Source organism: Rhodamnia argentea, chromosome 6 (assembly GCF_020921035.1).
Source record: "Rhodamnia argentea isolate NSW1041297 chromosome 6, ASM2092103v1, whole genome shotgun sequence".
NCBI classification, from domain to species: Eukaryota; Viridiplantae; Streptophyta; class Magnoliopsida; order Myrtales; family Myrtaceae; genus Rhodamnia; species Rhodamnia argentea.
This window is the reverse complement of record NC_063155.1, coordinates 7,649,351-7,673,446: the sequence shown is the minus strand read 5'-3', so window position 1 is coordinate 7,673,446 and position 24,096 is coordinate 7,649,351. Positions and strand designations below refer to the sequence as shown.

Genomic DNA, 24,096 nt, shown 5'->3' with positions numbered 1-24,096 from the left:
TTTACTCGAGTTTAAGTTTCACATTAGCATCGTATATTCTCCGTTTTAGGTTAAAGTCTAATAATCCTTTCGTTCCTGTGTAAGAGCTATACAAATCAATTACTCTAATTCGAGCAATACCACCCAAAAAAAAAAAAATTAAATTGGTATATCCGTATTACATTTATTTTGAACTAATTTTCGTGTTACAAAAAATTTCAAATCTATACATCTATGCACAATTACCTTAGATTAATTCGAACATCATAGAAAATCGTGAATTGATACACAAGTGCCACATTTATCTCAAATTAATTTTTATGTCGCCAAAAAAATATCCAGATCACCAAAATCTCAAACGAGAAATTTGTCGAAATTTGTCAATTTTACCTTAAGAACTCCTTCAAACTTGAAAATTTGCTAAAATTCATAATTTATTGTGACATGAAAATTGGTTTGGGACAAACATGGCGCGGATGCACCGGTTTGAAATTTTCTATGATCACACAAATTAATCCGGGGTGAATGTAATACTAATGCAGCAATTTTTGATTTTCTATGACTTGTGGAGATTCCCCGATTTAAGATTTTGGTGATTCGGGATTTCTCATGATGGGAAAATCAATTCGAGGTAAATATGACATGGGGTGTACCAATTGCGGATCTTTGATGTCATTAACATATTTATCCACATATTCCAATTGCAATCTAAAGAGACGAGCCAAATAGCCCGACCCCGATCCCCTTAGGTGTTGCATGATAACACTTCTCTGTTCGAGTAGTCATTCTGGCAAGAAGTGAATTTTTCAGCTTACGCTTTTTAGCAAAAGTAGTTTTTTCTATTTCTACTTCATAAGTTGATTTCTGAAAGAGAAATGCGTCCGATAACCGAAACAAATTTTTACTTGATCGGTGGCCGCGGCGGCGCGACCGGGAGGCGGCGACCGGCGACCGGAGGCGGCGACAGCGGCGGCCGACGACCGGCGGTGACCGGCGGCGGCGGCGACCGGCGGCGGCGGCGGCGGCGACCGCGGCGCGGTGGTCGGCGTGATCAAAGAAGTAATTCTAAGGTGGAGAAGTAAAAAAAAATTGCTTCTCAAAGTTGGCCAAAAATCTTGCTGGAAGTTAAAAATCTTGCCGGAAGTTAAAAATCTTGCGAGAAGTCAATTTTTTTACCAAACGGATTTCTACTTCGGCAAAGTTTTTACCAAACGGATTTCCCTGCCAGATTGACTTCTGGCAGAGAAATCCAAAAAAAGAAGTGTTATCATGCAGCACCTTAGCAGACGAATAACAAGGTCAAAGAAGTAAATTCCCCAGCCAGCGGCTTCGCATTTGGCGCCAAGCCAGCTCACTGAGCGAAGGCCCGAAAAAAAAAAAAACGGGGTCGTTTCCAAAAAATCTCCCGCGAAATAGCTCGAAAAAATGACCCGAAAAGTTGGCGCTAAAAACAAAAAATCGAAAACCCGAATTGGCGCTCGAGCCCATCGGCATTACAAGAAGAGCTCGCCTCTCTCTGCTTTCGCGCTCTCATTCTCAAACCTCATACAGAGAGAGAAAGAGAGAGATGGCGAAGACGGTGACGCCAGACGCGATAGCCATCATGCGGTCGAACCCGTCGCCGGATTCGTCCGCCGACGTCCCCGAGATCGTCGTCCAGGTGCTCGATCTCAAGTCCACCGGCAGTCGCAGTCGTTTCATGTCAGTCCACCCCCTACTCTCTCTTACCTCTCTCTCTTCTCTCTCTCTTGATTGTGTCTTGAAAGTTTTTGTGGTTTTTGCTCGCGTTTCGCTGCACACGAGCGAAGCGAATGGGGTTTAGGGAAACGGGTCGGGGTGATTTGGGTTCTCGGTTTCGTTGCTTCTACCGACAGTGTAGCCAGTCATTTAATTCCTGTCCGTAAGATGTGTGTTGACAACTGCGACTACTTTGACGTTGTTGGGTTTGGTGGGCCTGTTTCTTCGGTGTTTCTGGGGTGTCTATGCGTAGGACCATGGATCGTTAGTTCGAGATGGGTCAGACAGTGTTGAGCGTGCGCTGTGGGCGGGCGGTGGGTGTTTTAGGTGATTTTTGTGGGGAAGACGACTAGAGGCAGAGGCTTGTAAAGCCAAAACCACCAGCGATCTGCGGTGCTTATTTCAATTAGTGCAAAGCATGTGGATACGTTCACTCTGTTGTCTTGCTCTGTCTGCTGATTCTCGCTGGGTGTCTTTGTATCGTTGCTTGCCCGGTGCTTCTTTATGAGGACATCTCAGTTGAAACGACCATTTGGGCCTATCCTAAGGTTCTATCTTCTGACTTTGAGCCAGGTTCACAGCTAATGATGGAAAGATGAAGTTAAAAGGGATTCTACCTTCAAACGTGGAATCTGAGATTCTTTCTGGGAGTATTCAGAACCTGGGTCTAATGCGAATACTTGATTACACCCTCAATGACATTCCAAACAAGTCAGACAAGTAAGCGTGGCTTATGCAACAGACATTCACCTATTGTTCTGCTCAAGGAGCTTAGTGTCCAAAAATTTGACTTTTTTCCCTTGTAATTCTAATGTTTCAGGTATCTGGTTGTCAACAAGTGTGAAGCAGTTTCTCCAGCACTTGAAATGGAAGTTAAGAGTGATGTGGGTGATCCGGACTCTGGCATCCTTTTGAAGCTAAAGCAAGAAAATGAAACTGCTTCTGATGTGAAGGTTGGGGAAAGCGGAATTCTTTTGAAGCCAAGGCAAGAAAATCAAGTGAGAACGGCAGCTGGAGTACCTTTAAAGCCAAAGCAAGAGATGGTTGCTAAGTCAGCTGCCCAAATTGTTCACGAACAGCACAGGAAGTGAGACTTTGTTTTTGTCCTATCATTTGTGCCTGCTCATAAGTAAATAATATGTAGAAGCTTTCTGTAATAATTTCCTGCAAGATCTCCATTGATGTATCGATCCCTTTTTTCTGTCATCTAGTATGGCCCCTGCTGCACGTCTTGCCATGACTAGGAGGGTTCATCCGCTCGTATCGCTGAATCCTTACCAAGGCAGTTGGACCATAAAAGTCCGGGTGACGAGCAAAGGGAGCATGCGCACTTACAGGAATACCAAAGGTGAAGGTTGTGTCTTCAATGTGGAGTTAACAGATGAAGATGTAAGTGGGATACTGCTTTTCAACTCTAAACCTGCGGTGATATATTTAAGAAATATATTCAGCTATATATATATATGACCACTCCATGGCAACTGAATGATTTAGTTGGCTCATTGTGCAGGGTACACAAATACAAGCAACGATGTTCAATCAAGCTGCCAAGAAATTCTTTGACAAGCTTGAAATGGGGAAGGTGTATTACATATCGAAAGGAACACTAAAGGTCGCTAATAAACAGTTCAAGACAGTGCAAAATGACTATGAGATGACCTTGAATGAAAATTCTGAGGTGGAAGAGGCCAGTAATGAAGCTTCTTTTGTCCCTGAAACAAAATTTACTTTTGTCCCCATCGATATGTTAGGTCCCCATGTCAATGGGAAAGAGCTTGTTGGTAAGAATACAAGGATCCTCTCCAATGTGCAGTTCATTACAGCTTTAATTTGGTATATGCCCTAATTCTCTCTTTATTGATTCAGATGTTATTGGAGTGGTTCAGCGTGTTTCTCCTACAATGAGCATCCGAAGGAAAAGCAACAATGAGATTATTCCTAAGCGTGATATAACTATTGCTGATGAGACGTAAGTTTGCGCCCACCATTCTGGAGCCTCTCTTGTTTGTTGTCATCTAATGCCTAATGCAAGTGTACGCAAATCAGGAAGAAGACTGTTGTGGTTTCTCTGTGGAATGAGCTTGCAACTACTGTAGGTCAAGAATTGCTTGACTCTGCTGATCAATCGCCTATAGTTGCTATAAAGTCCTTGAAAGTTGGGGATTTCCAAGGTAATTGCTATCTTGAAACAAATTTGTTTACTTGTTTCGTGTGGTCCTTTTCTTGTTTGGATATAGTACAGTGATTTATTTATTGGATGAAATTTTTTATATTTGCCAAACCTGAATAGAATAAGTTGGAGTTCATATTTGTGACGATTTATGTACTAATAACATATATCTCTAGAGTGCAATTTATTGAATTAATGTAATAAGCTATTTTCCAAATTATAAAGGAATGTTATGGTGATAATGTTAAGAATGGCTGAATTACGTTATTGTGGTGTCCTCTTTCAGGTGTATCTTTGTCTACAGTAAACAATAGCATAGTAAAAGTAAATCCAGAGACACCAGAAGCAAAGAAGTTGAGATCCTGGTGAGTTTGTGATGTCAAGCAACTATGACCATTCTGTTCCTTCTTTGCTCTTGGATAGTTCTCTAAGTTATGAACCATTTTGATAGGTTTGACTCTGAAGGTAAAGCCAGCTCGATGGACTCTGTTGGTTCAGGCATAATGGCCTCTTCAAGAAATGGATCAAGGTCCATGTATTCTGACAGAGTGTTCGTTTCTCATTTTACTAGTAATCCTTCCTTGGGTGAAGACAAGGTAAACATGTAGCATTTAGCTGACTCCAAGCTAACCCACCTACCCTTTTGTGGTGTGTGCCTGCTTCTATGATTTTAACTTGATCAATTTGTTTGGCACAGCCTGCATTTTTCAGCGTTAGAGCCTATGTGAGTTTCATTAAGCCTGATCAAACCATGTGGTATCGCGCATGCAAAACATGCAATAAGAAAGTGACAGAAGCTATTGGATCTGGCTATTGGTGCGAAGGGTGTCAGAAAAATGATGAAGGATGCAGTTTAAGGTGAGAAACTCCACGGTTATAATTTTTTTTTTAAAGATATAGTGGGCGTGAAAGCAAAAATTGGGTGCATAGAATAATCTGTTCATTTTTGTTTTTGTTTTGATGCTATAGATACATAATGGTAGTGAAGGTTTCAGACCCAAGTGGTGAAGTGTGGCTTTCTGCATTCAATGAAGAAGCAGAGCATATCATTGGGTGCCCAGCTGATGAGCTTAATCTACTGAAATCACAGGTAAGCCAAGTGCAAACACTAACAGGTTAAACAATGTCAACTATTCATATGTTCTAATGCTGATATCAATTCTTGGCACCGTTTCAGGAGAACGAGGAGAACCCCTATCAGCTAAAGCTGAAGCAAGCAATTTGGGTTCCTCATCTTTTCCGGGTCAGTGTTGCTCAGCATGAGTACATGAGCGAGAAGAGGCAAAGGATAACAGTGAGAGGAGTAGCTCCTGTTGATTTTGCTGCAGAGTCTAGATTTTTGCTGGAAGAAATATCGAAACAGAAGGCTTCTCAGTAGGGTTTGGATAGGCTTCCTTGTCTCTCTTAACTTTATGTTGGGGAACCTCTCCTTGTTGAGTGGGGAGGCTATCCTCTTCTTTTGCTTGTATATGGCCTTCAGGGTTTAGTTAAAACAGTTGACTTGCTGCATCTCTAGACTTTGCTTTAGAAGTTATACATTTTTATGTCCATAATCTCACCGTGCCATTGACATGCAGATTTCCGAAATCTGCGATTGAAGTTTTTGTAATCCTTATGATTCTTGACATATAATTTTGATGAAGCTTTATGACTGTCAAATGGCTACATCACTATAAACTCTGAAATTGAACTAAAACAGAACTATGGGATATATTGGCTCGATCAGCCCTGATCCTTGAGTACTCCACAAAATAATTGTTCTACCTCAAACTCAGAGAGGCTAAAACTAAGTGAACATCTGATCTTCCCAGAAATTTCTTGTCGAAAGGAGCTGCAGTTAAATCAGAGGTTTCACCTATCACTATCAGTCTCGGGCCAGTGTAATTTCCTATCAAAAACATATGTAGGAGCTGTATTTTAATGTTTAACATTTGTTTGCCAGGTCAGGGATTTGTGAGCTCATGTCTTTCTGGACCATGAGATGCTCTCTTTCCCGCTTCTGATAACCCTCATCTCCAGTGTCGCACTATTCTCATTTTGAAGCCAGAAAGACAATGTTATTTGCTCGCCATACCGATGTCGATATTTCTTTATTAGCTGAGAGGTAAGGGGACAGATAGAAAGCCCTCACAGAGCAAACAAGTCTTAAATGGTCCAAGAAGAAAATGTCATTTGCTCTCTCAATTTACTGAAACAATAGAAATGAAGCCATAGATAGATTGCACCAAAACGATGTAGAGCCACTCCAGAAACTCAACAGCTCATCAGGAACATCTAATAAAATCGACAAGAAGAGAAATTTCCATATGATGACCATTAGCTGGAGGAAAGAGAGCTAAAGTTTTATTCTTGGCATATGAGGACCATGTACTGTCGTCCTCACTGCCATCACTGCCAATTCACTAGCTAAAGTTTTATTTCCAGGTAGGCACGCAGTTTATCTATCTAAAATACAAAAAAGTATGGTGTCTCTGGAGGTTCCGTTTGATAGCTGAATCATGTTGATGAAAACCTATGAGAATCACTTCATACCCTCTCATAGGGAGAGACCATCACAGCAATTTTGTGCAATAGGGAAGTCTCATTGGAGCTGTCTCTTGAACTCAGAGGAGAGGTCCATTCCTGGTACTTTTGTAGACTTCCCGTGAAATCCGTGAAGAGCCCATCGATTCCCATCTTGTGAATCCAGAACTCATATTCTTGATAAGGATCTTGATTGAAGTTGAAGTGGAGACACAGGTTCTCGTTCCTATAGGTGTAAGGGTGCACCTGAATTAAGCATCACCAAGATCAGATATCAAGATACCGGTTACAATGATGAAGTAAGCATTAATTGGACGAACATTATCACAAGATATATTTAGGTCGGGTGCATTTGAAAGGACAATACGTATCTAACGGAGAATATACTTGGAATGCTTGATATCTGATGAGAATTGGAAATAGAAAAACATGCATCCAGTTCATCGTGAAAATTGAAATACAATATGTATTACTCAAGTTGTTCGTTTCGGAAACTTTTTTAATACACCCAAAATACCAAATCACCCAGAAAGTCAGACCAAGGAATACTTCCTTTGCAATCCACCATTCAATTAAACACGGCAAATAATCACCTGTAAATCGTGCGCATGTGCTCGGGCGACAAGATCAGTTGGTGGTTGCAGATAATTGTTCACAACAGGAACCACAGTATCTTTCCAGGGTCCAATGCCCACTACATAGTTCTTAATAAAATCAAAGTATCCATCCGAAGTAATTTCCCAGTATGACTGCAGATTGTCAAAGGGTCATTCAAACAATTAGCAAACACAAGTAGAAAGTGAAATATGCTTCCATCTCACAAAAAAGAGAAAAAAAAGACGCTTCTAAGCTAATTACTTGAGTAAAGGTCCCATTAAGAAACTTGATGGTCCACCAGACGAATTATGCATGCAGAGGTCCTTCACTTACATTAAGATGTGTTTGGCTCAATTAGATTCAAACCAGAAAGACTTCAATCAGAAAAAAATCACTAGTTTTTGAAAAAGATAAAAAATTTTCTGCCGACTTTAAATGTTGATACCCGTACTTTTAACGACTTTAAAAGCCATGGCAAACACCCTTCCAAGATTGAAGGCCAAGAAGGAAGCAACCTTACCTGGTTAGTGTCCTGAGTCGGAACGGTGATGTCATCAATCAAAAAGATTTTGGGCAAGTCTGTCAGATTTGATACATACACAAGGGAAGTAGGAGCAAAAGACTGGATAAATGCAGGTTGCTTCTTCCATTCATTCGACATATATGAACCTTTATATCCATACTTCTTAAGCGTCTCTACAAACATATCCTCAAATTTCTTCCCATTTGGCCACTTCACCTGTAAATAGAATCAGAGGAATAGAAACTGTGTCATCTACAGCAGCTGAACGAACTCACTAAGTTACTGATGCAAGATTATTGATTATACCCACCTCAAACATAGAAAACTTTAAACGGTACTGAAATTGTTTACAGTTATTTGCATGCAATTTAGCAAGTGCATGTTAAAAACTACAAAGAAAGCGCAATCTGTAGGCAATAGCTCAATGTTAAGAGGTTCTGGGTTTGCGGTTCCCTGCAACATCAAATTCTCATTCTTTTTTTAACCAAGGAAATGGAAAAGTTAAACATCTCATTGATGATCAGCCAAATTTCTATTTTCTACCTCTCAAAAGTTGATGAGGCCAAATCATAAGTGGTAAAAGGGGAATCAATTGCATCATTACACAATGGGAGATAGAGCCTATGATGTCCTATCATTCAAGTGACAGCTTGTCAGAGAAGCCACTCACATGTTCATTGATGAATACAGGGTTCTTAATCTCAGGGTATATACCAACAACTCTGGTTGCATCCAGCGCAATTGAAATGTACTCTTCAAAGGTAATGATGTGAAATTTCCCTGAAGAATAGAGCACAAGGAAGATAGAGTCATTCATTCCACCAGTTCAGAAAGATATGGAAGTAGTCTTACCACTGCTAACAGAGCACGAGAATTTCGAGAGTTTAGCAGATGTAGATAGCATGTTTTGCTGTGAAAGGTTTTAAAAATTCCCGTGCCTAAAACTCAGAGCTTATACATGCAACAATCTATAAATTGAAAAACAAGTTGTAGAAAATCTGCAGTTAGGATAATGTGATTATCATATTTTTCTAAGCACACTGAAGTGATGTCCATCAAAGCGGATTCAGTTACAAGTATTGGCAGAGAGAAGCAAACTATGGCCAAGAGTGCATTCAGCAGCGATCGAAAGATGGCCTTAAAAATAACACTTTCCATTCAGAAATCTAAAGAAAAGAACATAGTTTGGTAATCAGATATAGAACATGAAATCTAATCAAAATAACGAGTAACCAACCATTATATTTTTGATCCCGGAATGGGTACCTCTGTCTCACCCTCAATGACTTTAGTTCTTTCAACGTGAAATCAACTGCATGTCAAGACAGAATAATATAAGCAGAATATAGCAAAAGGCATGAAAAAGGGCCGAAATTCCAGTAAAAAACACAGTGGAGGAGAATTCATTACCAGTAAAGAAGCCGGTGGTGTTAGCACCTTGGACTTCGTAGGTTCTTTCACGGTCAGCAAACTCCTTATGTTGAGCAACATCAGTTGTATCATCAAGTGTAAAATCATGGAAGCATATAAGAACACCATCTTTTGAGGATAAAATATCTGTTTCAATGAAGTCTGCGCCCTCTTCAATTGCTCTCTGCAATCATCAAGTGACCCTAAGTTAGCAGGAATAGTTTTCACCCGATTGCATAATCTATACTTTATCAGCAATGTTAAGCTCAGATAGATCAACAGACTAATGTAGAACCTCCATGGAAACTGAAAATATGTAAACTTGTCATATGGACCAAGCCCTAGGCATAGGTATGCTTTCACTTTAGACAACTTTACAATGTTTATCAGCATAGATCTAGAGCAATACTAGTCAGATCCAGAGTCAAACTCTTAACGTGTATCATTTGAGACTATAGTCTCAGCCATCTCATTCATATAGGAAAAGTTGAAATCTGCATCATCACCATATAAGCAGCAGTAGTCTCTTCAGGAAGCTCTCCATTTGAACCTCGATGGGCTATATTATAAGGACGAGAGGTCTGTAGCGGTTGTCTTTCTCCATCTGCCACTTTGCTGGGGAGAGGGTAGAAAGGCCTTGCAGCAGTCCCCACAACAAGACATAAAAGGGCGAAGAGTGTGAGACCTGCAAATGTTTTCCAGCATCACTGACAACAAAAAGAGAGATCACCCCAAGACAAAAGATCAACATTACAGATGACAAATGTTCACGCGTGTTCCATTTATTTCTCGATTAGAGTCATGCAATACTTAAGTATATCATCATACGACTAAAGCAGTTGATCTGAGTAGCTTAAATCCTTGAGTCAAGAGGGTTGAATTCACTAGAACAAGGTTACCAATTTGCATGAGCATGCAATGCAGATTTCAATTCATTTCGCTAGCTTTTCAAGTTGTTCTCGTCTTCTTCTCCTCCTCTTTCGACAATCACAAAGGCCTTGACATTACACCAGTACATAGTGCCCCCCAAGTTCAAGAATCATTTGATTCGAGCGTCAACAAATGCATATAGTTATTGGTCTGAATTCAGAAATCGTCATAATCATAATTCTTCCCCATCACATATGGGCTCCCATGATTCCAACACAGTTTAGCGAAGCCAATACGGAAAACAAAAAAACAGATACGCGATCATGCTGGCTCGGAAGAGAGAAATTAGCATCCGAAGCGGAATGAAAGAGAACCCATTCGTCACATGAATGAAACGAGGGAAAAAGCAAGAATCGATCAAGCTTCAAGATTTCGACTTACAGGGAGAACCCATGTTTCTTGGCTTGACCCTGCTCTCTCTCCCTCTCTCCCTCGCTCTTCCCCTCTCTGTGTCCACTGGTTTCGTTTTCTTGGACTCCTTTTCTTGGTCGTTTTTGTTGGCTTTTCATTGTCTACGGTCCAAATTTGTCCGCTGATTCTCGGTCTGGTCATCGTTAATTAAGACTATAGCATTGGGTCGGAGGACTTCGCGCCGTGGATCTACATGCGAACTCCCGAAGCATATTCTCTCCGCAGGGCCTCGCCAATCATCCCTGCCTTTCACGGGACAGCTCGGTTTCTTTATCAAGGAAATGACAGCCCCCCAATGTTGGGGAAGAGTAGCCACTAGCCAGCCACAAGTCGACGGATTGGCGATATCTTGCCACGTATGGGACCATGGGGCAGCTCTTGTCCGTATGCTCGCGGTATCGAAATTCTTGCTGCGTCCATGTGTGATTTAGGGGTGAACATGGTTCCAGGGTAGAATCGAGAACCCGGAATCGGAACCTATAGGATCCGCTCTGGTTTTAGGTTGCAAGATATGTATGCAAGTAGGTTTCAGGTTCCAAAAATTAAGGAACCCGTTCTAACGAGTAAGTTCCAGGTTCCACTACCTAGAACCCGGAACTTGGAACCTAGAACCTGGATTCTAAAATAAATTTTTATATTTTTCTTGGTATATATTTTTGCACAATCATGCAACGTTATATGGTATCCGATGATAAGTGTATAATTTGGAGTCAAACAATTTTTTATGTTTCGGGTTCCAAAAAATGATAAATGTATTCTAATAGATTGGTTTCATGTTCTAAATATAATATGTACAGAGCCTAAAATCACTCACATGTACTTTCTTTTAGATGTTGTAGTGTTCACTCTCATTTTACTTAACTAAAAATGAAAAAATAAAAGAAAATAAAAGAAATTGATAGGTTCTCGGGTACCCTAGAACCGACCCTAGAACTTGTGACAGGGTAGGTTCCAGGTTCCAAAAAATGAGGAACCCGTTTGGACGGATAGGTTTTAGATTCTAGGTTTCAGGTGGAATTTGGAACTGCTCACCCCTAGTTTGAATGTCGAATTTTTCATGGACAACGTAAGAGCTTGTATATCGTTGACTAGTACAGCAAATGATCTAATAAAACCTGCCCCAGTCGTCAGGTTAGTCAGATTCAAGTCATTCTGCTTGGCGTCAACCCCACGCTCAAGGGGTGGTCATGGACGGCAATCCGGTCCCTACTGTTAGCCATTTGATTTGGGTGTGCTTCGGAAAGAAAGACAAGAAGCAAAAGCGTCGTGCGATGGCATCTATTCCATTCCCCGTAGCAAAAACCACGGTGTTTTGTTAGATGCTAAACCAAATTCATAAATGTTGCCGATTATTAGAAGTTGTCAATGTTGGTATTCTAGAATTCATGCCGATGTCGCTTTAGCTCCCAAGATTGGTCATTATTATAGTGTTGTTTTCAAAGAGTATGTTCGTGTTTTTAGGAGTCTATCTTCTTGAAATGTTAGCTCTATTTTTTAGTCAATATCGAGAATCGTGTAACAAGTCTATATAAAGGCAATTGGTTAAAACATTTGAGATCATGCGAAAAGGAAGGCCAAAGAGTATCGGAACAGAGAAGCCTCAAGCCACCATAGCAAAGGTGAGCTTCAGGGAAAGTCACACGCAGCTAGAGAAACTGAGACCAAGTGCGGGTGCTTCAGGAAAGCCTCCTGCAGTGAGAGCTTCAGAAAAGAGGAAGACGCAAAAGGTAAGCTTCAAGGTGGGAGGCAATGCAACCAAGGTACGTAAGAAGAACCGTGAGCTCTCAACATCGACTATGATGTTTCGAGGAAAAAATATATTATAAGAGATGTGTCTCCGTCTCTTCTTGTGTTGTGTGAATTGTGATAATGTTTCACCTTCACCTTATCCCATCAAATTGGTATAAGAACAACTTCAAAGAGCGTCGATCAAAGTTTTCCCAACAGTTTTCTCTTGCTGATGTGTGATGAGGAAACTTATGTCGACATTTTTTGCGACGGGTACTAGTACGAACAACTTAGTGGCAGCATGGATCGCTTGAGTACTAGAGACGAAGCAGCCATAGCTCATCAATTAGATTTTATTAATCATGTGTCTTTCGACATTGATTTGAGCAAAAGAGATATGATATACCAAAGATATTGACAAATTCAAAACATTATGCAGTCTGACATTAATGAAAAAGATACAAGCTTGACATAATTGAGAGTTTTACTTAAGACTCTTTCCACAGCACAAACCAAAGCGAGACACAAGCTAGGGTTTTAAGAACACCCAACAAGGACTTTATAACATAAACTTCAAATAGTATGAGATAATGTCATGCGGGAATCAAAATTAAATGAGTCTTTCCATACATACATATATATATAAATAAATGGATATAGATTATCAATTTTATTAGAAGGGCGATGGCGGCGAACTAACAACAATGTGCTTCATGGGGTTGGACCAATCATTTGGAAAAAAAGGCAAAAGCACTAGCATATGTTCTACTCATTGTTGCAGAAACACAATCTTTCTCTCGCTCATGTGTGATGATGGAACTTACATTGACATTTTCCGTAACGTCGTACTAGTACGAACAACTTAATGGCAGCATGGATTGCTTGAGTACTAGAGGCGAAGCGGCCATAGCCCATCAATGAAAATTGATTAATTATGCATTTTTCGACGTTGATTTGAGCAAAAGAGATATGACATACCAAATACGTTTATAAATTCACCACATTATGCTGAAACTAATGAAAAACACACAAGCATGACATAGTTGAGAGTTCTACTTAAGACACTTTCCACAGCATAAACCAAAGCAGCACACAAGCTACGGTTTTAAGAACACCCAACAATGACTTTATTACATAAACTTCAAATAGTATGAGAACGTCATGCGGGAATCCAAACTAAATGAGTCTTTCCATATATATGGATATATGTATTATCAACCCAATCAAAAGGGCGTTGGTGGCAGCGAACCAACAGCAATGTGCTTCATGGGGTTGGACCAATCAGTGTGGTTGGCGTGCTTGACGAAGTCGGTCGGGCTGAGGAAGACGCCGTGACAGTAGCACACGATGAAGATGTGGTCGCCTTTGCTGTGCTCGTAGAGGAACCCGTCCACCTTCTTCCCTTGTGGCCCATCTCCTGTGGCGGTCACAGTCAGCAACTGCTTCATGCCTCTCACTCCATTGTCGTTGTTGCTTTCCTGATGAGCATTCCTGTTTTGAACAACATTTGGAAGCCTAGGTCTCTTGTTGTGCTTGTCGTGGGAGATGTTCTCGATCATTATGGCAGACTTCCCATAGACCGCCTTTGCAGCATTGGCTTTCGTGTCCGAGTTTGGTTGGTGAGATGTCCATGGCTGCTGAGAGCTCGAAGAGCCTCCGCCTGTGGCGAGAGTGCTTGCTCCTATGCAAAATGCCGTGAAAGAACGAAAGAAACTGTAAGTTTTCCTATGGCTATTGTATGTACTTAATCGAGTGCGGTTGATACAGGTGGAGGAGGGATCAAGATGCATGAGTTCTAGTAACAAACAAGAGAAAGAGAAAAACTACTGATTACTTAGTCATCTACATTAATCCACGAGAAGAGATTAAAACGCTTCAAGTTTATGAGCAGTTGAATCAATTTGGCTTTGATTATGTTGATGTACTAATAGCTAAAAATGGTAAAGCTTGAAATTATTAAGGGTAAATTGCTAGACCCATACACTAGCACCTTTTCATAAAATACTCATTAATTGCGGATCGTATCGGAAGTAACAGTCAGTCCGTCCTTTATTTTCCATTAAAATGTCAGCACATCCAATCCAATTGCTTCAAGCTAGTCAATTCGTCCTTTATTTCGTAATAATATGATTCCCAACACTTCTTTAAGTTCAATGTTCGACATAAAGTAATATGAGTTTCATCCAGCACAACAGGCTCACATATGACATTATGTGACATTAATTGTTGCGCTATATTTGTTCTCATATGGTCGGCTTGCTACAATTTATCGTAACTTTACCTAGCATGTAGAATTATCCGACGGTTAGGGATTAACCTAATATTCAAATCTTGCAACCTTAAACACCGAAGCATCCAACAATCATTAGGGAAAGTCACAAGTACTAACAAGCTCATCTTAATTTCCAGACTTCAAAACTAAACAAACTGGAATACATTGTAGCAAATTAGGATATAAATCAGCTTTACATATGCTTGCAAGTATCAAATTAAATTCGATAATGAGCAGCATCTTCTTCGGAAATATATCAGGATATATACAACTATTTCATGCAAGCAAAATCTTTCAAACACCTTCCATTTTTCTCTGAAATAGTCAAGGGGAATAGGATAATGTTTACCTTCTAGTACTTTTTCCCTAGAGAAATCTCCTAGGGCATTCATCTTCTCCATAGGCCTACAAAGCTCACGGTTTTCCATGTCCGAAGCCACTGCTCCTGGCAATGCAATCGGCTTCGGCAGTGGACCTTGAGGCGGCTGTGCTGCCGCCAGAGAAGGAGTCTGCGGGGATGCAGCAGCCTCCGCCGCTGCCTTCTTCTTCGCCTCGGCACTTTCACAGGCCCTCCTCCTCAGGATGGACCTCCTATAGGCCTTGAACCGCCTCATCTCTTGCGCCTGCAGATACACTGCCATTTCGCCCAAGTTGACATTGTCTGTGGTATAATACGGAGGCAGTGGTGGTTGCCGCGGTGGCAGAATGACATCGTTGTTCTGAGCACTTGTTATTAGGGGGTTCACATTATTGATAATGGTTGCTCTTGTTGCAGTCAAATGAGAGTGGGTTAGGGCTTACCTCGATCTCTTCGTAAAGACCGCCAAGAGAGAGTTCAAGGTTCAGGTCGAGCGGCTCTTCCGCCGGAGGGGCGATCTCGGGAAATTGGATTTCCTTGGGGGGTTCTTGTGAAATCCTCTGCATGGGATTTTGTGGGCCTCCATTGCTCGGCACTGAGGTGGCGTAGTTGACTTGGTCGTCATAAGAACAATGCCAATGTTGATTTTTCGCCGCCATGATGTTGCACTATAAAAGAAAATGATGTTGGAATCGTTAGATTCCGAATTCTCCAGAGAAAGATTTTTCATTGTCAAACAGGATTTCATAGATTCAGATCTCGAAATCCTTTTGCTCTTAGAATTGTAAAGAACCACGATGCATAAGATGAACAAAACCCCATAAACCAGCGCGAGATCTTACGTACCAACAGGTGAGATGAAGGTGGACTTTGTCTACGGCTACGGCTGCCGGAAAAGCGGGCTCGAAATGGACTTGTCCGGCGAGATCTCGCCGGAGAAGCCCCACACCAGCGTTGAAAAGAGAATGCGAGGCGACGGAACAGGGATTCTCATACAAAAGCAAGTACAGCAAGTGCTGAGAAATGGCAAACCGAGAGCCTTATAAGGATATGCTGCAGCTGGGGAGCGTGTTTCCTTTCGGGAGTCGTTGAGCCGACAGCAACACAGACCTTCCTGGACGACACGTGGCGGGCAGTCGAGTTTTAGGCTCTGTCTCATCATTATCAAATGGCGAATTGAATTGTATCTTATGACCTGTTTATGGCGTTTACGTGGTTAAGCAAAGCTATATCCAATTTGTCTTCCTCGAATTCCGACCAACTTTCCTTTCGAAAGAATCATCGAAAGCGCTCGGCAACTCGCCTCATCTCAGGTCTCAGTGGCGCATCGAGTTGCGGAAAACATCGGATATCGTTTCGCGGGCATGGTGGTGATCGGTTGCCCGGTTCGTAGAGACGCGTGCATTGCACCGCATCTCGCCAAACCAAGGGAAAGATGATCGGACGGATCATGGTACGGACAGCGTTACGAGCACGAAGACCCGATATGGGAAATGGGGTTTCGAGGGCGACGCCGGAAGCTCGCATTCGACGCTCGATTTTATCAGACCGCGGCTCGGCACACATGGATATCCTCACCATAATGATGCTGCTACATTTGATTCCTTACTCATCTCATCCCTATCTCCACTTACCTAGCTTACCAAACAAAACGAGAGAGAAGATGGCAAGATGACTAAGCGTTCTTAGCGCGCTTGCTTGAGACGGTGAAGTTGGGGGTCCAGTTGCAAAACGAGAGAAACATGAAGGACTGAACAGCAAAAGGGACGACAGCAATCAGTTAACAAAGCTCGGAGAGGCGCAGGTTGTGTTTTTTGGTGGCTCGTCGACAGTTGTCGAAGTTGTGGGGACTTCATAACTATATTTTGCATAAGCTTTGATATCGGTGCAACTGAAAAGCGAAGCCTTTAATGGTCTTGCACTGAAGAAAGAGGGGGTGTCCCAACGGCATCTCTGTCGGCTTGGACACTTGGTAAGCATTTTTTTATTAGAAAAGAATTTAACTTTACAATTTTTAATTAAATATTGAATGGGAAATCATAAAAAGAAATTTTTAACTAAGTCCCTTGATAAAATGAATCATCTAATATTTCTGCGTACGCTTATTACGAACTCCGATCGATTGAATATAATGATATCACACCTTCAGATTACCGAAACAATCTTCTATTACATGCATACGTACACATTTAAGAACTTTACCCTAGATTAAGCTTGGAAAGATGGTTTCACAATATTCATCGCATGCGCCTCCCACGTTATGACATAAACAAAAACAATCTTATGAGGAATTTTTTTTTGGGGTCAATCTAAGAACTCTTATGTTTGTGCAGAAATTTGATGAGGCAACGGGGATTAGACTCTGCTTGTTTTGTGAAAATGAGTGATTTGGAAAACACATTCTTAAAAAATTATCAATTGTATTGCTTTTAAAAAATCAATTAGTGTAAAATATTTTGATTTTTGACAACAAATTATACTCAACTTTTTTGTGGATCATTCATTCATTTTAGTCAGATTCAACTCATTCTGCTTGGCGTCAACCCCACGCTCAAGGAATGGACGTCAATTCGGTCCCAACTCTTACTCATTTCATTTGGGTGTAATATGGAAAGAAAGGCCAAAACGATAGCATCTACCCCATGTCGTTGTAGAAACACAATATTTTCTCTCGTTGATGTATGACGACGAAACATACGCTGACATTTTTAGCGGCGGCATACTAGTGGCATCATGAATCGCTTGAGTACTAGAAGCCGCCATAGCCCATCAATGAGATCTGATTAATCATGTGTCTTTCGATATTGATTTGAGTAAAAGAGATAGGACACACAAAAAACACTAACAAATTCACCACATTATGCTGTCTGAGATTAATGAAAAACACATAAACATGATATAGTTGAGAATTCTACTTAAGACTCTTTCCACAACATAAACCAAAGCAGCACACAAGCTAGGGTTTTAAGAACACCCAACAAGGACTTTATTACATAAACTTCAAGCCGTATGAGATAACGTCATGCGGGAATCAAAATTAAATGAGTCTTTCCATATATATGGATATAGATTATCAACCCTATCAAAAGGGCCACGGCGGCGGCGGCGGCGACGGCGAACTAATAGCAACGTGCTTCTGGGGTTGGACCAATCATTTGGACAGAAAGCAAAAGTGATAGCATATATTCCATTCATCGTCGCAGAAACACAATTTTTTTCACGCCGATGTGTGATGACACAGCTTACATCGACTTTTGTCTCGACGGCGTACTAGTACGAACAACTTCATGGCATAATGAATCGCTTGAGTAGTAGAGGCGAAGTGGCCATAGCCCATCATTGAGATTTGATTAGTCATGTGTCTTTCGACATTGATTTTAGTAAAATAGATATGACATACCAAAAACATTGACAAATTTACCTCATTATGCTGTCTGTCATTAATGAAAAACACACAAACATGACATAACTGATAGTTCTACGTGAGACTCCTTTACATAGCATAAACCAAAGCAGCACACAAGCTAGGGTTTTAAGAACACCCAACGAGGACTTTATTACAAAACTTTAGACATTATGACATAAACTCAAGCGGGAATCAAAATTAAATGAGTCTTCCCATATATATGGGTATAGATTATCATCCTATTAGAAGGGCAGCAGTGGCGGCAAACTAACAAGAATGTGCTTCATGGGGTTGGACCAATCGTTTGGAAAGAAAAGCAAAAGTGATAGCATCTATTCCATTCGTCGTCGCAGAAACACAGTGTTTTCTCTTGCTGATGTGTGATGACGAAACTTACGTTGACATTTTTTATGACGACATACTAGTATGGACAACTTAGTGGCAACATGGATCGCTTGAGTACTAGAGGCGAAGCGGCCGTAGCCCATCAATAAGATTTGGTTAATCACGTGTCTTTCGACATTGATTTGGGCAAAGATATATGATATACCAAAAAAATTGACAAATTCACCACACCATGCTGTCTGACATGAATGAAAAACACAAACATGACATAGTTGAGAGTTCTACTTAAGACTCATTCCACTACATAAACCAAAGCAACACACAAGCTAGGGTTTTAAGAACACCCCGACAAGGACTTTATTACATAAACTTCAAGCTGTTTGAGATAACATCATGCGGAAATCGAAATTAAATGAGTCTTTCCATATATGTGAATATAGATTATCAACCCTATCAGAAGGGCGGCGGCGGAGACGAATTAACTGCAATGTGCTTCATGGGGTTGGACCAATCAGTGTGGTTGGCGTGCTTGACGAAGTCAGACGGGCTGAGGAAGACGCCGTGGCAGCGACACACGATGAAGATGTGGTCGCCCTTGCCGTGCTTGTAGAGGAACCCATCCACCTTCTTCCCCTGTGGCCCATCTCCTGTGGTGGTCACAGTCAGCAACTGTTCCATTCCTCTCACTCCATTTTCGTTGCTGCTTTCCTGATGAGCACTACTGTTTTGAACGGCATTTGGAAGCCTAGGTCTCTTGTTCTGCTCGTCGTGAGAGATGTTATCGATCATTATGGCCGACTTCCCATAGACCGCCTTCGCAGCGTAAGCATTCGTGTCCGAGTTTGGTTGGTGAGACGTCCATGGCTGCTGAGAACTCAAAGAGCCTACGAATGTGCCGAGAGTGCTTACTCCTATGCAAAGTGCGGTTAAAATATGTGAAAGAGGGATCAAAATGCATGAGTTCTAGTAACAAGCAAGAGAAAGAGAACTACTATTGATTCATTGTCTACTACATTAATCCACGAGAAGAGATTAAACGCTTTGAGTTTCTGAGCATTTGGATCAATTGGGCTTTGATTATGTCGATATACAAATAATTAAGAATTTCCAGCATATCCAATCCAATTGCTTCAAGCCAGTCAGTCCGTCCTTTGTTTCATTTGTCGACATGCGAATTACGTAACAACTTTTAGTTTACGATTGCCAACACCCTTTGAGTTTAATCTTAGACATAAAGTAATATGAGTGTCAGATGCAACGACACACTTACATCGGACGTCATGTGGCATTAATTGTCTCGCTGTATTTGTTCTCACATGGTCGGCTTGCTACAATTTATTATAACTTTACCTAGCACGTAGAATTATCCGGCAGTGACTTAAGTCGCGTGATTAACCTAATATTCAAATCTTGCAACCATAATCACCGAAGAATCCGATAATCATTAAGAAAAATCAGAAGTACTAATCAGCTCATCTTAATTTCCGGACTTCAAAACTAAACACACTGGAATCCATTGAAGCAATTAGGATATAAATCGGCTTTACATATGCTTGCAAGTAACAAATTAAATTCGATAATGAGCAGCATCTTCTTTGGAAATATATCAGGATATATACACTAAATTCTTGCAAGCAAAATCTTTCAAACACCTTCCATTTTTCTCTGAAGTTGTCAATCAGAGGGAAAACTAATGTTTACCTTCTAGTATTTTTTTGCCAGAGGACTCACCTAGGCCATTCATCTTCTCGACAGCCCTCCAAAGCTCGTGGTTCTCCTTATCCGAAGCCACCGCTCCTGGCAGTGCAATAGGCTTCGGCAGTGGACCTTGAGGCGGCTCCGCTGCTGCCGCTGCAGCCGCTGTTGCTGCCAGAGGAGGAGCTGGCGGGGATGCAGTGGCTGCTGCCACTGCTGCTTTCTTCGCCTCGGCACGTTCACGGGCCCTCCTCCTCAGGATGAACCTCCTATAGGTCTCGAACCTCCTCGTCCTTTGCACCTCCAGATACGACGCAATTAAGCCCAAGTTGCTTATGTCTGTGGTATAATACGGAGGCAGTGGTGGTTGCCTCAATGGCGGAATGCCGTTGTTGCTCCGAGCACCCGCTATTGGTGGGTTCACATTATTGACGGTGGTCGCTCTTGTTGCAGTCAATGAGAGTGGTTTAGGGTTAGGGCTTTCCCTGATGTCTCTGTAGAGACTGCCAAGAGAGAGATCAAGGCTCAGGTCGAGCAGCTCTTCGGCCGGAGGAACGATCTCGGAAAACTGGACTTCCTTGGGAGGTTCTTGTGAAATCCCGTGCATGGGATTTTGTGGGCCTCCATTGCTCAGCACTGAGGTGGTGTTGTTGACTCGGTTGTCGTAAGAACAATGCTCATGTTGATTTTTCCCCTCCATGATGTTGCACTATAGAAAAAGGATCTTAGACTCGTTAAATTTTGAATTCTGCAGAGAAAGATTCTTCATTGTCAAACAAGATTTCATAGATTCAGATCTCGAAATCCTTTTGAGCTTAGGATGGTTAAGAACGCACGAGAAAAAGAAAACCACGTAAACAAGCACGAGATCTTACGTACCATAAAGGTGAGATGAAGGTGGATTTTGTCTACGGCTACGGCTGCCGGAGAAGCGGGCTCGAACTGGGCTTATCCGGCAAGATCTCGGCTGGGGAAACCTGAAACCAGCGTCGAAGAGAGAATGCTGAGTCGACCGGACAGGAATTCTCATACAAAAGCAAGTACATCAAGTGCTGAGAAATGGAATATAGTGAGTTTACAAGGACATGCTGAAGCGCGAGTGTGTTTCCTTTCGGAGTCATTGAGGCGACAACACAGACCTTCTTGGACGACACGTGGTGGGCAGTGGAGTTTGGAGTTGCGTCGGTGGGACGAGCTTTAGCTCTGTTTCTTCATTATCAAACGGCGATTTGAATTGTAGCTTGTGAACTGGTTATGGCGTTTACGTGGTTTAAAGCAAGCTATATCCAATTTGTCTTCCTCGAATTCCGACCAACTTTCATTTCGAAAGAATCCGTCGAAAACCCTCGGCAGCTCACCGCATCTCAGGTCTTGGCGGTGTGTCGAGTTGCAGAAACATCGGATATCTCGTCTCGTGGGCATGGTAATCTGTTGCCGGGTTCGCAGAGACGCGGGCATTGCACCGCATCTGGCCTAAAGAAGAGAAAGATGATCAGACGGATTGCCATACCGACAATTTTAGGAGCACGAAGACTCGATAGGGTTTCAAGGGCGATGCCGGAAGCTGCCGACGGATATCTAAAACGAGCGGCTTGCATTCGACGCTATGAGTTTATTAGACCGCAACTCGATGGACATGGCAATGATGGCATTATCCTCACCATAACTATGCTGCTACATTGATTTCTTATTAGTCATCTTTATCCAACCTGCACCTACCCGGCTTACCAAACCAAACGAGAGAGAAGATGGTAAGATGAGTAGGAGTTCTCAAGAGCATTGTTTGTTGAGATGAGACGGGTAAGAGGCTCGGGGTCCAGATGCAAAACGAGAGAAACATGGGGGACTGAACGGCAAAGGAGGGACGACCGCAGTCAGTTACCAAAGCTCGGAGAGGTGAAGGTTGTCTCTTTGGTGGGTCGTCGACGATTGTCGAAAGTTGCAGCGACTTCATAACGACGTTTTGTGTGAGCTTTGACCTTCGCAACGTTGCGTTATCTCAGCAACAGACAAGGGGGTGATGATATCGGTGGAACCGAAAAAAAGTGTACGACTTTAATGGTCTCCATTGAAAAAATAAAATATTTGGAAAAAAATTAAAAATATTATTATGAATTGGCCACGTCGGCGCCAGTCACGCCACGTCAACGATTTTCGATCAAAATTGGCTGGAAGAACTAAATTAGCACAAATACAAAAAGTTTAAGATTGAATTGACAATAATGCTAAATTTTAAAATTGAATTGGCAAAAAAAAATTTAAATCTAAATTGACATAATTATAATAAATTTAAGGTTTTTTTGATAATTTTTCCTTGAAAAAAGAGGGGGTTTCCAACAGCATCTCTGTTGGCCTAGACACTTGCTAGGCATTTTCGATCAAAAAGAATTTGATTTTTCAAATTGTTTAAAATCAAATTCTTTAATCAGACATTAAACGAGAAATCGCAAAAAAAAAAAAAAAAAAAAGAGCCTAAGTCCCCCTAATAAAATGAATCCATCTACTGTCTCCATGTACACTCGTCACGAATAGAAACATTCGATCTATTGTCCATGACGACATCACGAATTTTCCCCTTGATTTAGTTCTTAAAGACATTATTTGTTGAATTTTGACTTTCAAATCAGGGATAAGGGTATTTTGAATCATGCACTTTTGTTTTAGAGATATTTAGAGGGTACTATAAAAGGAATATGTTGCATATTACATTGCAACATTTACCTTCACATCCTGCCCATTTTCTTTGTTCTTCACTTCTTCCGATTAGATTTTTGGATTGTTCGGTTATACTTGTTGTTGAAGATAGTGAAACTCCTCTATCTCTCTCTTATTTTTTTATGTTTTGGATTTTTCACTTCTTCTGATTACTTATAAACGGTCGTTTGTTAATTTAAATCATGCGTTTTTTTTTTTTCTTTATCTTTTGTTATTTTGCGCTTGGACTTCTGCATCTCTTGGCCTTCTTTTGCAGCAGTTTCGTGATATTCATTGCAGGCTCCCTCCCTCGTTATGACATGAACTAAAACACTCTATACGACTTTTTTTTTTGGGGGGGGGGGGAGGTTGGTTTCAATATGAGAACTCTTATGGTTGTGGAGAAATTTGATTGCGCGACGGGATTAAATTCCGTTTGTTTTGTGAAAAAAATAAAAATCTGGAAAACGTACTCTTAAAAATGGCCGCATGCATTGATTTTAAAATAATTTAGTCAATGAAAAATTTTTTTATCATCGATAATAAATTGTATCTAAATATTTCCTTGGACAATAGATATATTTTCCACTCATTTATTTTTATAAGTACTACAAATGACTGTTTCTAAGAAAATATTTTCAAAATCATTCATTTTTCGTGAATCGAATAGAGCCTGTAAATATTCAAATTGCTCGGATTGATGTGGGAGTTGCTTTTGCAAAGAAAGCATTCTAAGAGATTGGCGGACCAAAACAATGGACTTCTAGATTAAAACCTGTTCATCCTGTACCCCTTATATTAACTGACTTGTTTTTTCAGGTCACCATGTTTAATGACTTCTATTTCGACATTCTGTCCACTTCTATTTACGTGAATCAATGTAGGAAGTAGATGGTCGCTCAGTTTCTGAAAACTAGAGAGGTCCACTCAAACAGGGCCTCACTTTCAAATGTCAGCATTTGATCTTATACGTTTCTCAGCAGAGCCTATGCCTAAGTTAACTTTCCCTGCCATGAACAATGTGTCTGGCAAGAATTAGAGAAAGCTATAGATAATGTGACCAACACTATTGAAGTTGCTACTGGCAGAGTTTACATTGTTATATATGCAAACATATGTAAATTGTTGACAGAGACAGATGCAATGAATCACTAGTCGAGAAGCGATTTTTCACATCATACCAAATCGGAAGGACCAATGAAGACATTCACACAGATAAGCCATAACTACCTAGCAAACATTTGACATTTCCACCATATGAAAATTCTAAACCCCGTTTCGCTTTCGCCCACACAGCAGCAAAAGTTGCAAGATCAAA

General features: G+C 41.1%; 2 protein-coding genes and 1 long non-coding RNA gene across 5 annotated transcripts; 2 read left to right on the top strand and 1 right to left on the bottom strand.

Moving 5' to 3' along the window:
• The first annotated feature begins 421 nt into the window (after positions 1 to 421).
• Positions 422 to 24,041, top strand: LOC125315402. The gene is made up of 4 exons (XR_007198645.1): positions 422 to 433; positions 10,828 to 10,833; positions 23,056 to 23,062; positions 23,917 to 24,041. It is a non-coding gene; the product is annotated as an uncharacterized LOC125315402 (long non-coding RNA).
• Positions 1,477 to 5,501, top strand: LOC115733147 (replication protein A 70 kDa DNA-binding subunit B). 3 transcript variants are annotated; one of them, XM_048280126.1, is made up of 13 exons: positions 1,477 to 1,680; positions 2,290 to 2,436; positions 2,537 to 2,638; positions 2,702 to 2,803; positions 2,928 to 3,105; positions 3,227 to 3,497; positions 3,583 to 3,685; positions 3,763 to 3,887; positions 4,173 to 4,251; positions 4,338 to 4,482; positions 4,584 to 4,744; positions 4,856 to 4,976; positions 5,064 to 5,501. In XM_048280126.1, the coding sequence occupies exons 1-13, from the start codon at positions 1,547 to 1,549 to the stop codon at positions 5,262 to 5,264; spliced, it is 1,869 nt and encodes a 622-aa protein (XP_048136083.1). In that variant the 5' UTR covers positions 1,477 to 1,546; the 3' UTR covers positions 5,265 to 5,501. The 3 variants fall into 3 exon arrangements, with proteins under 3 accessions (XP_048136083.1, XP_048136082.1, XP_048136084.1); XM_048280125.1 differs by having other exon boundaries at positions 2,537 to 2,803; XM_048280127.1 differs by having other exon boundaries at positions 1,522 to 1,639; positions 2,537 to 2,803.
• On the bottom strand, positions 6,318 to 10,528 carry LOC115732730 (glycerophosphodiester phosphodiesterase GDPD6). The gene is made up of 8 exons (XM_048280128.1): positions 10,251 to 10,528; positions 9,446 to 9,624; positions 8,940 to 9,123; positions 8,767 to 8,841; positions 8,200 to 8,309; positions 7,527 to 7,745; positions 7,003 to 7,158; positions 6,318 to 6,655 (listed from the first exon to the last, which is right to left on the bottom strand). Exons 1-8 carry the CDS (start codon positions 10,261 to 10,263, stop codon positions 6,413 to 6,415), a joined length of 1,179 nt encoding a protein of 392 aa, XP_048136085.1. The 5' UTR covers positions 10,264 to 10,528; the 3' UTR covers positions 6,318 to 6,412.
• Positions 24,042 to 24,096: the final 55 nt, after the last annotated feature.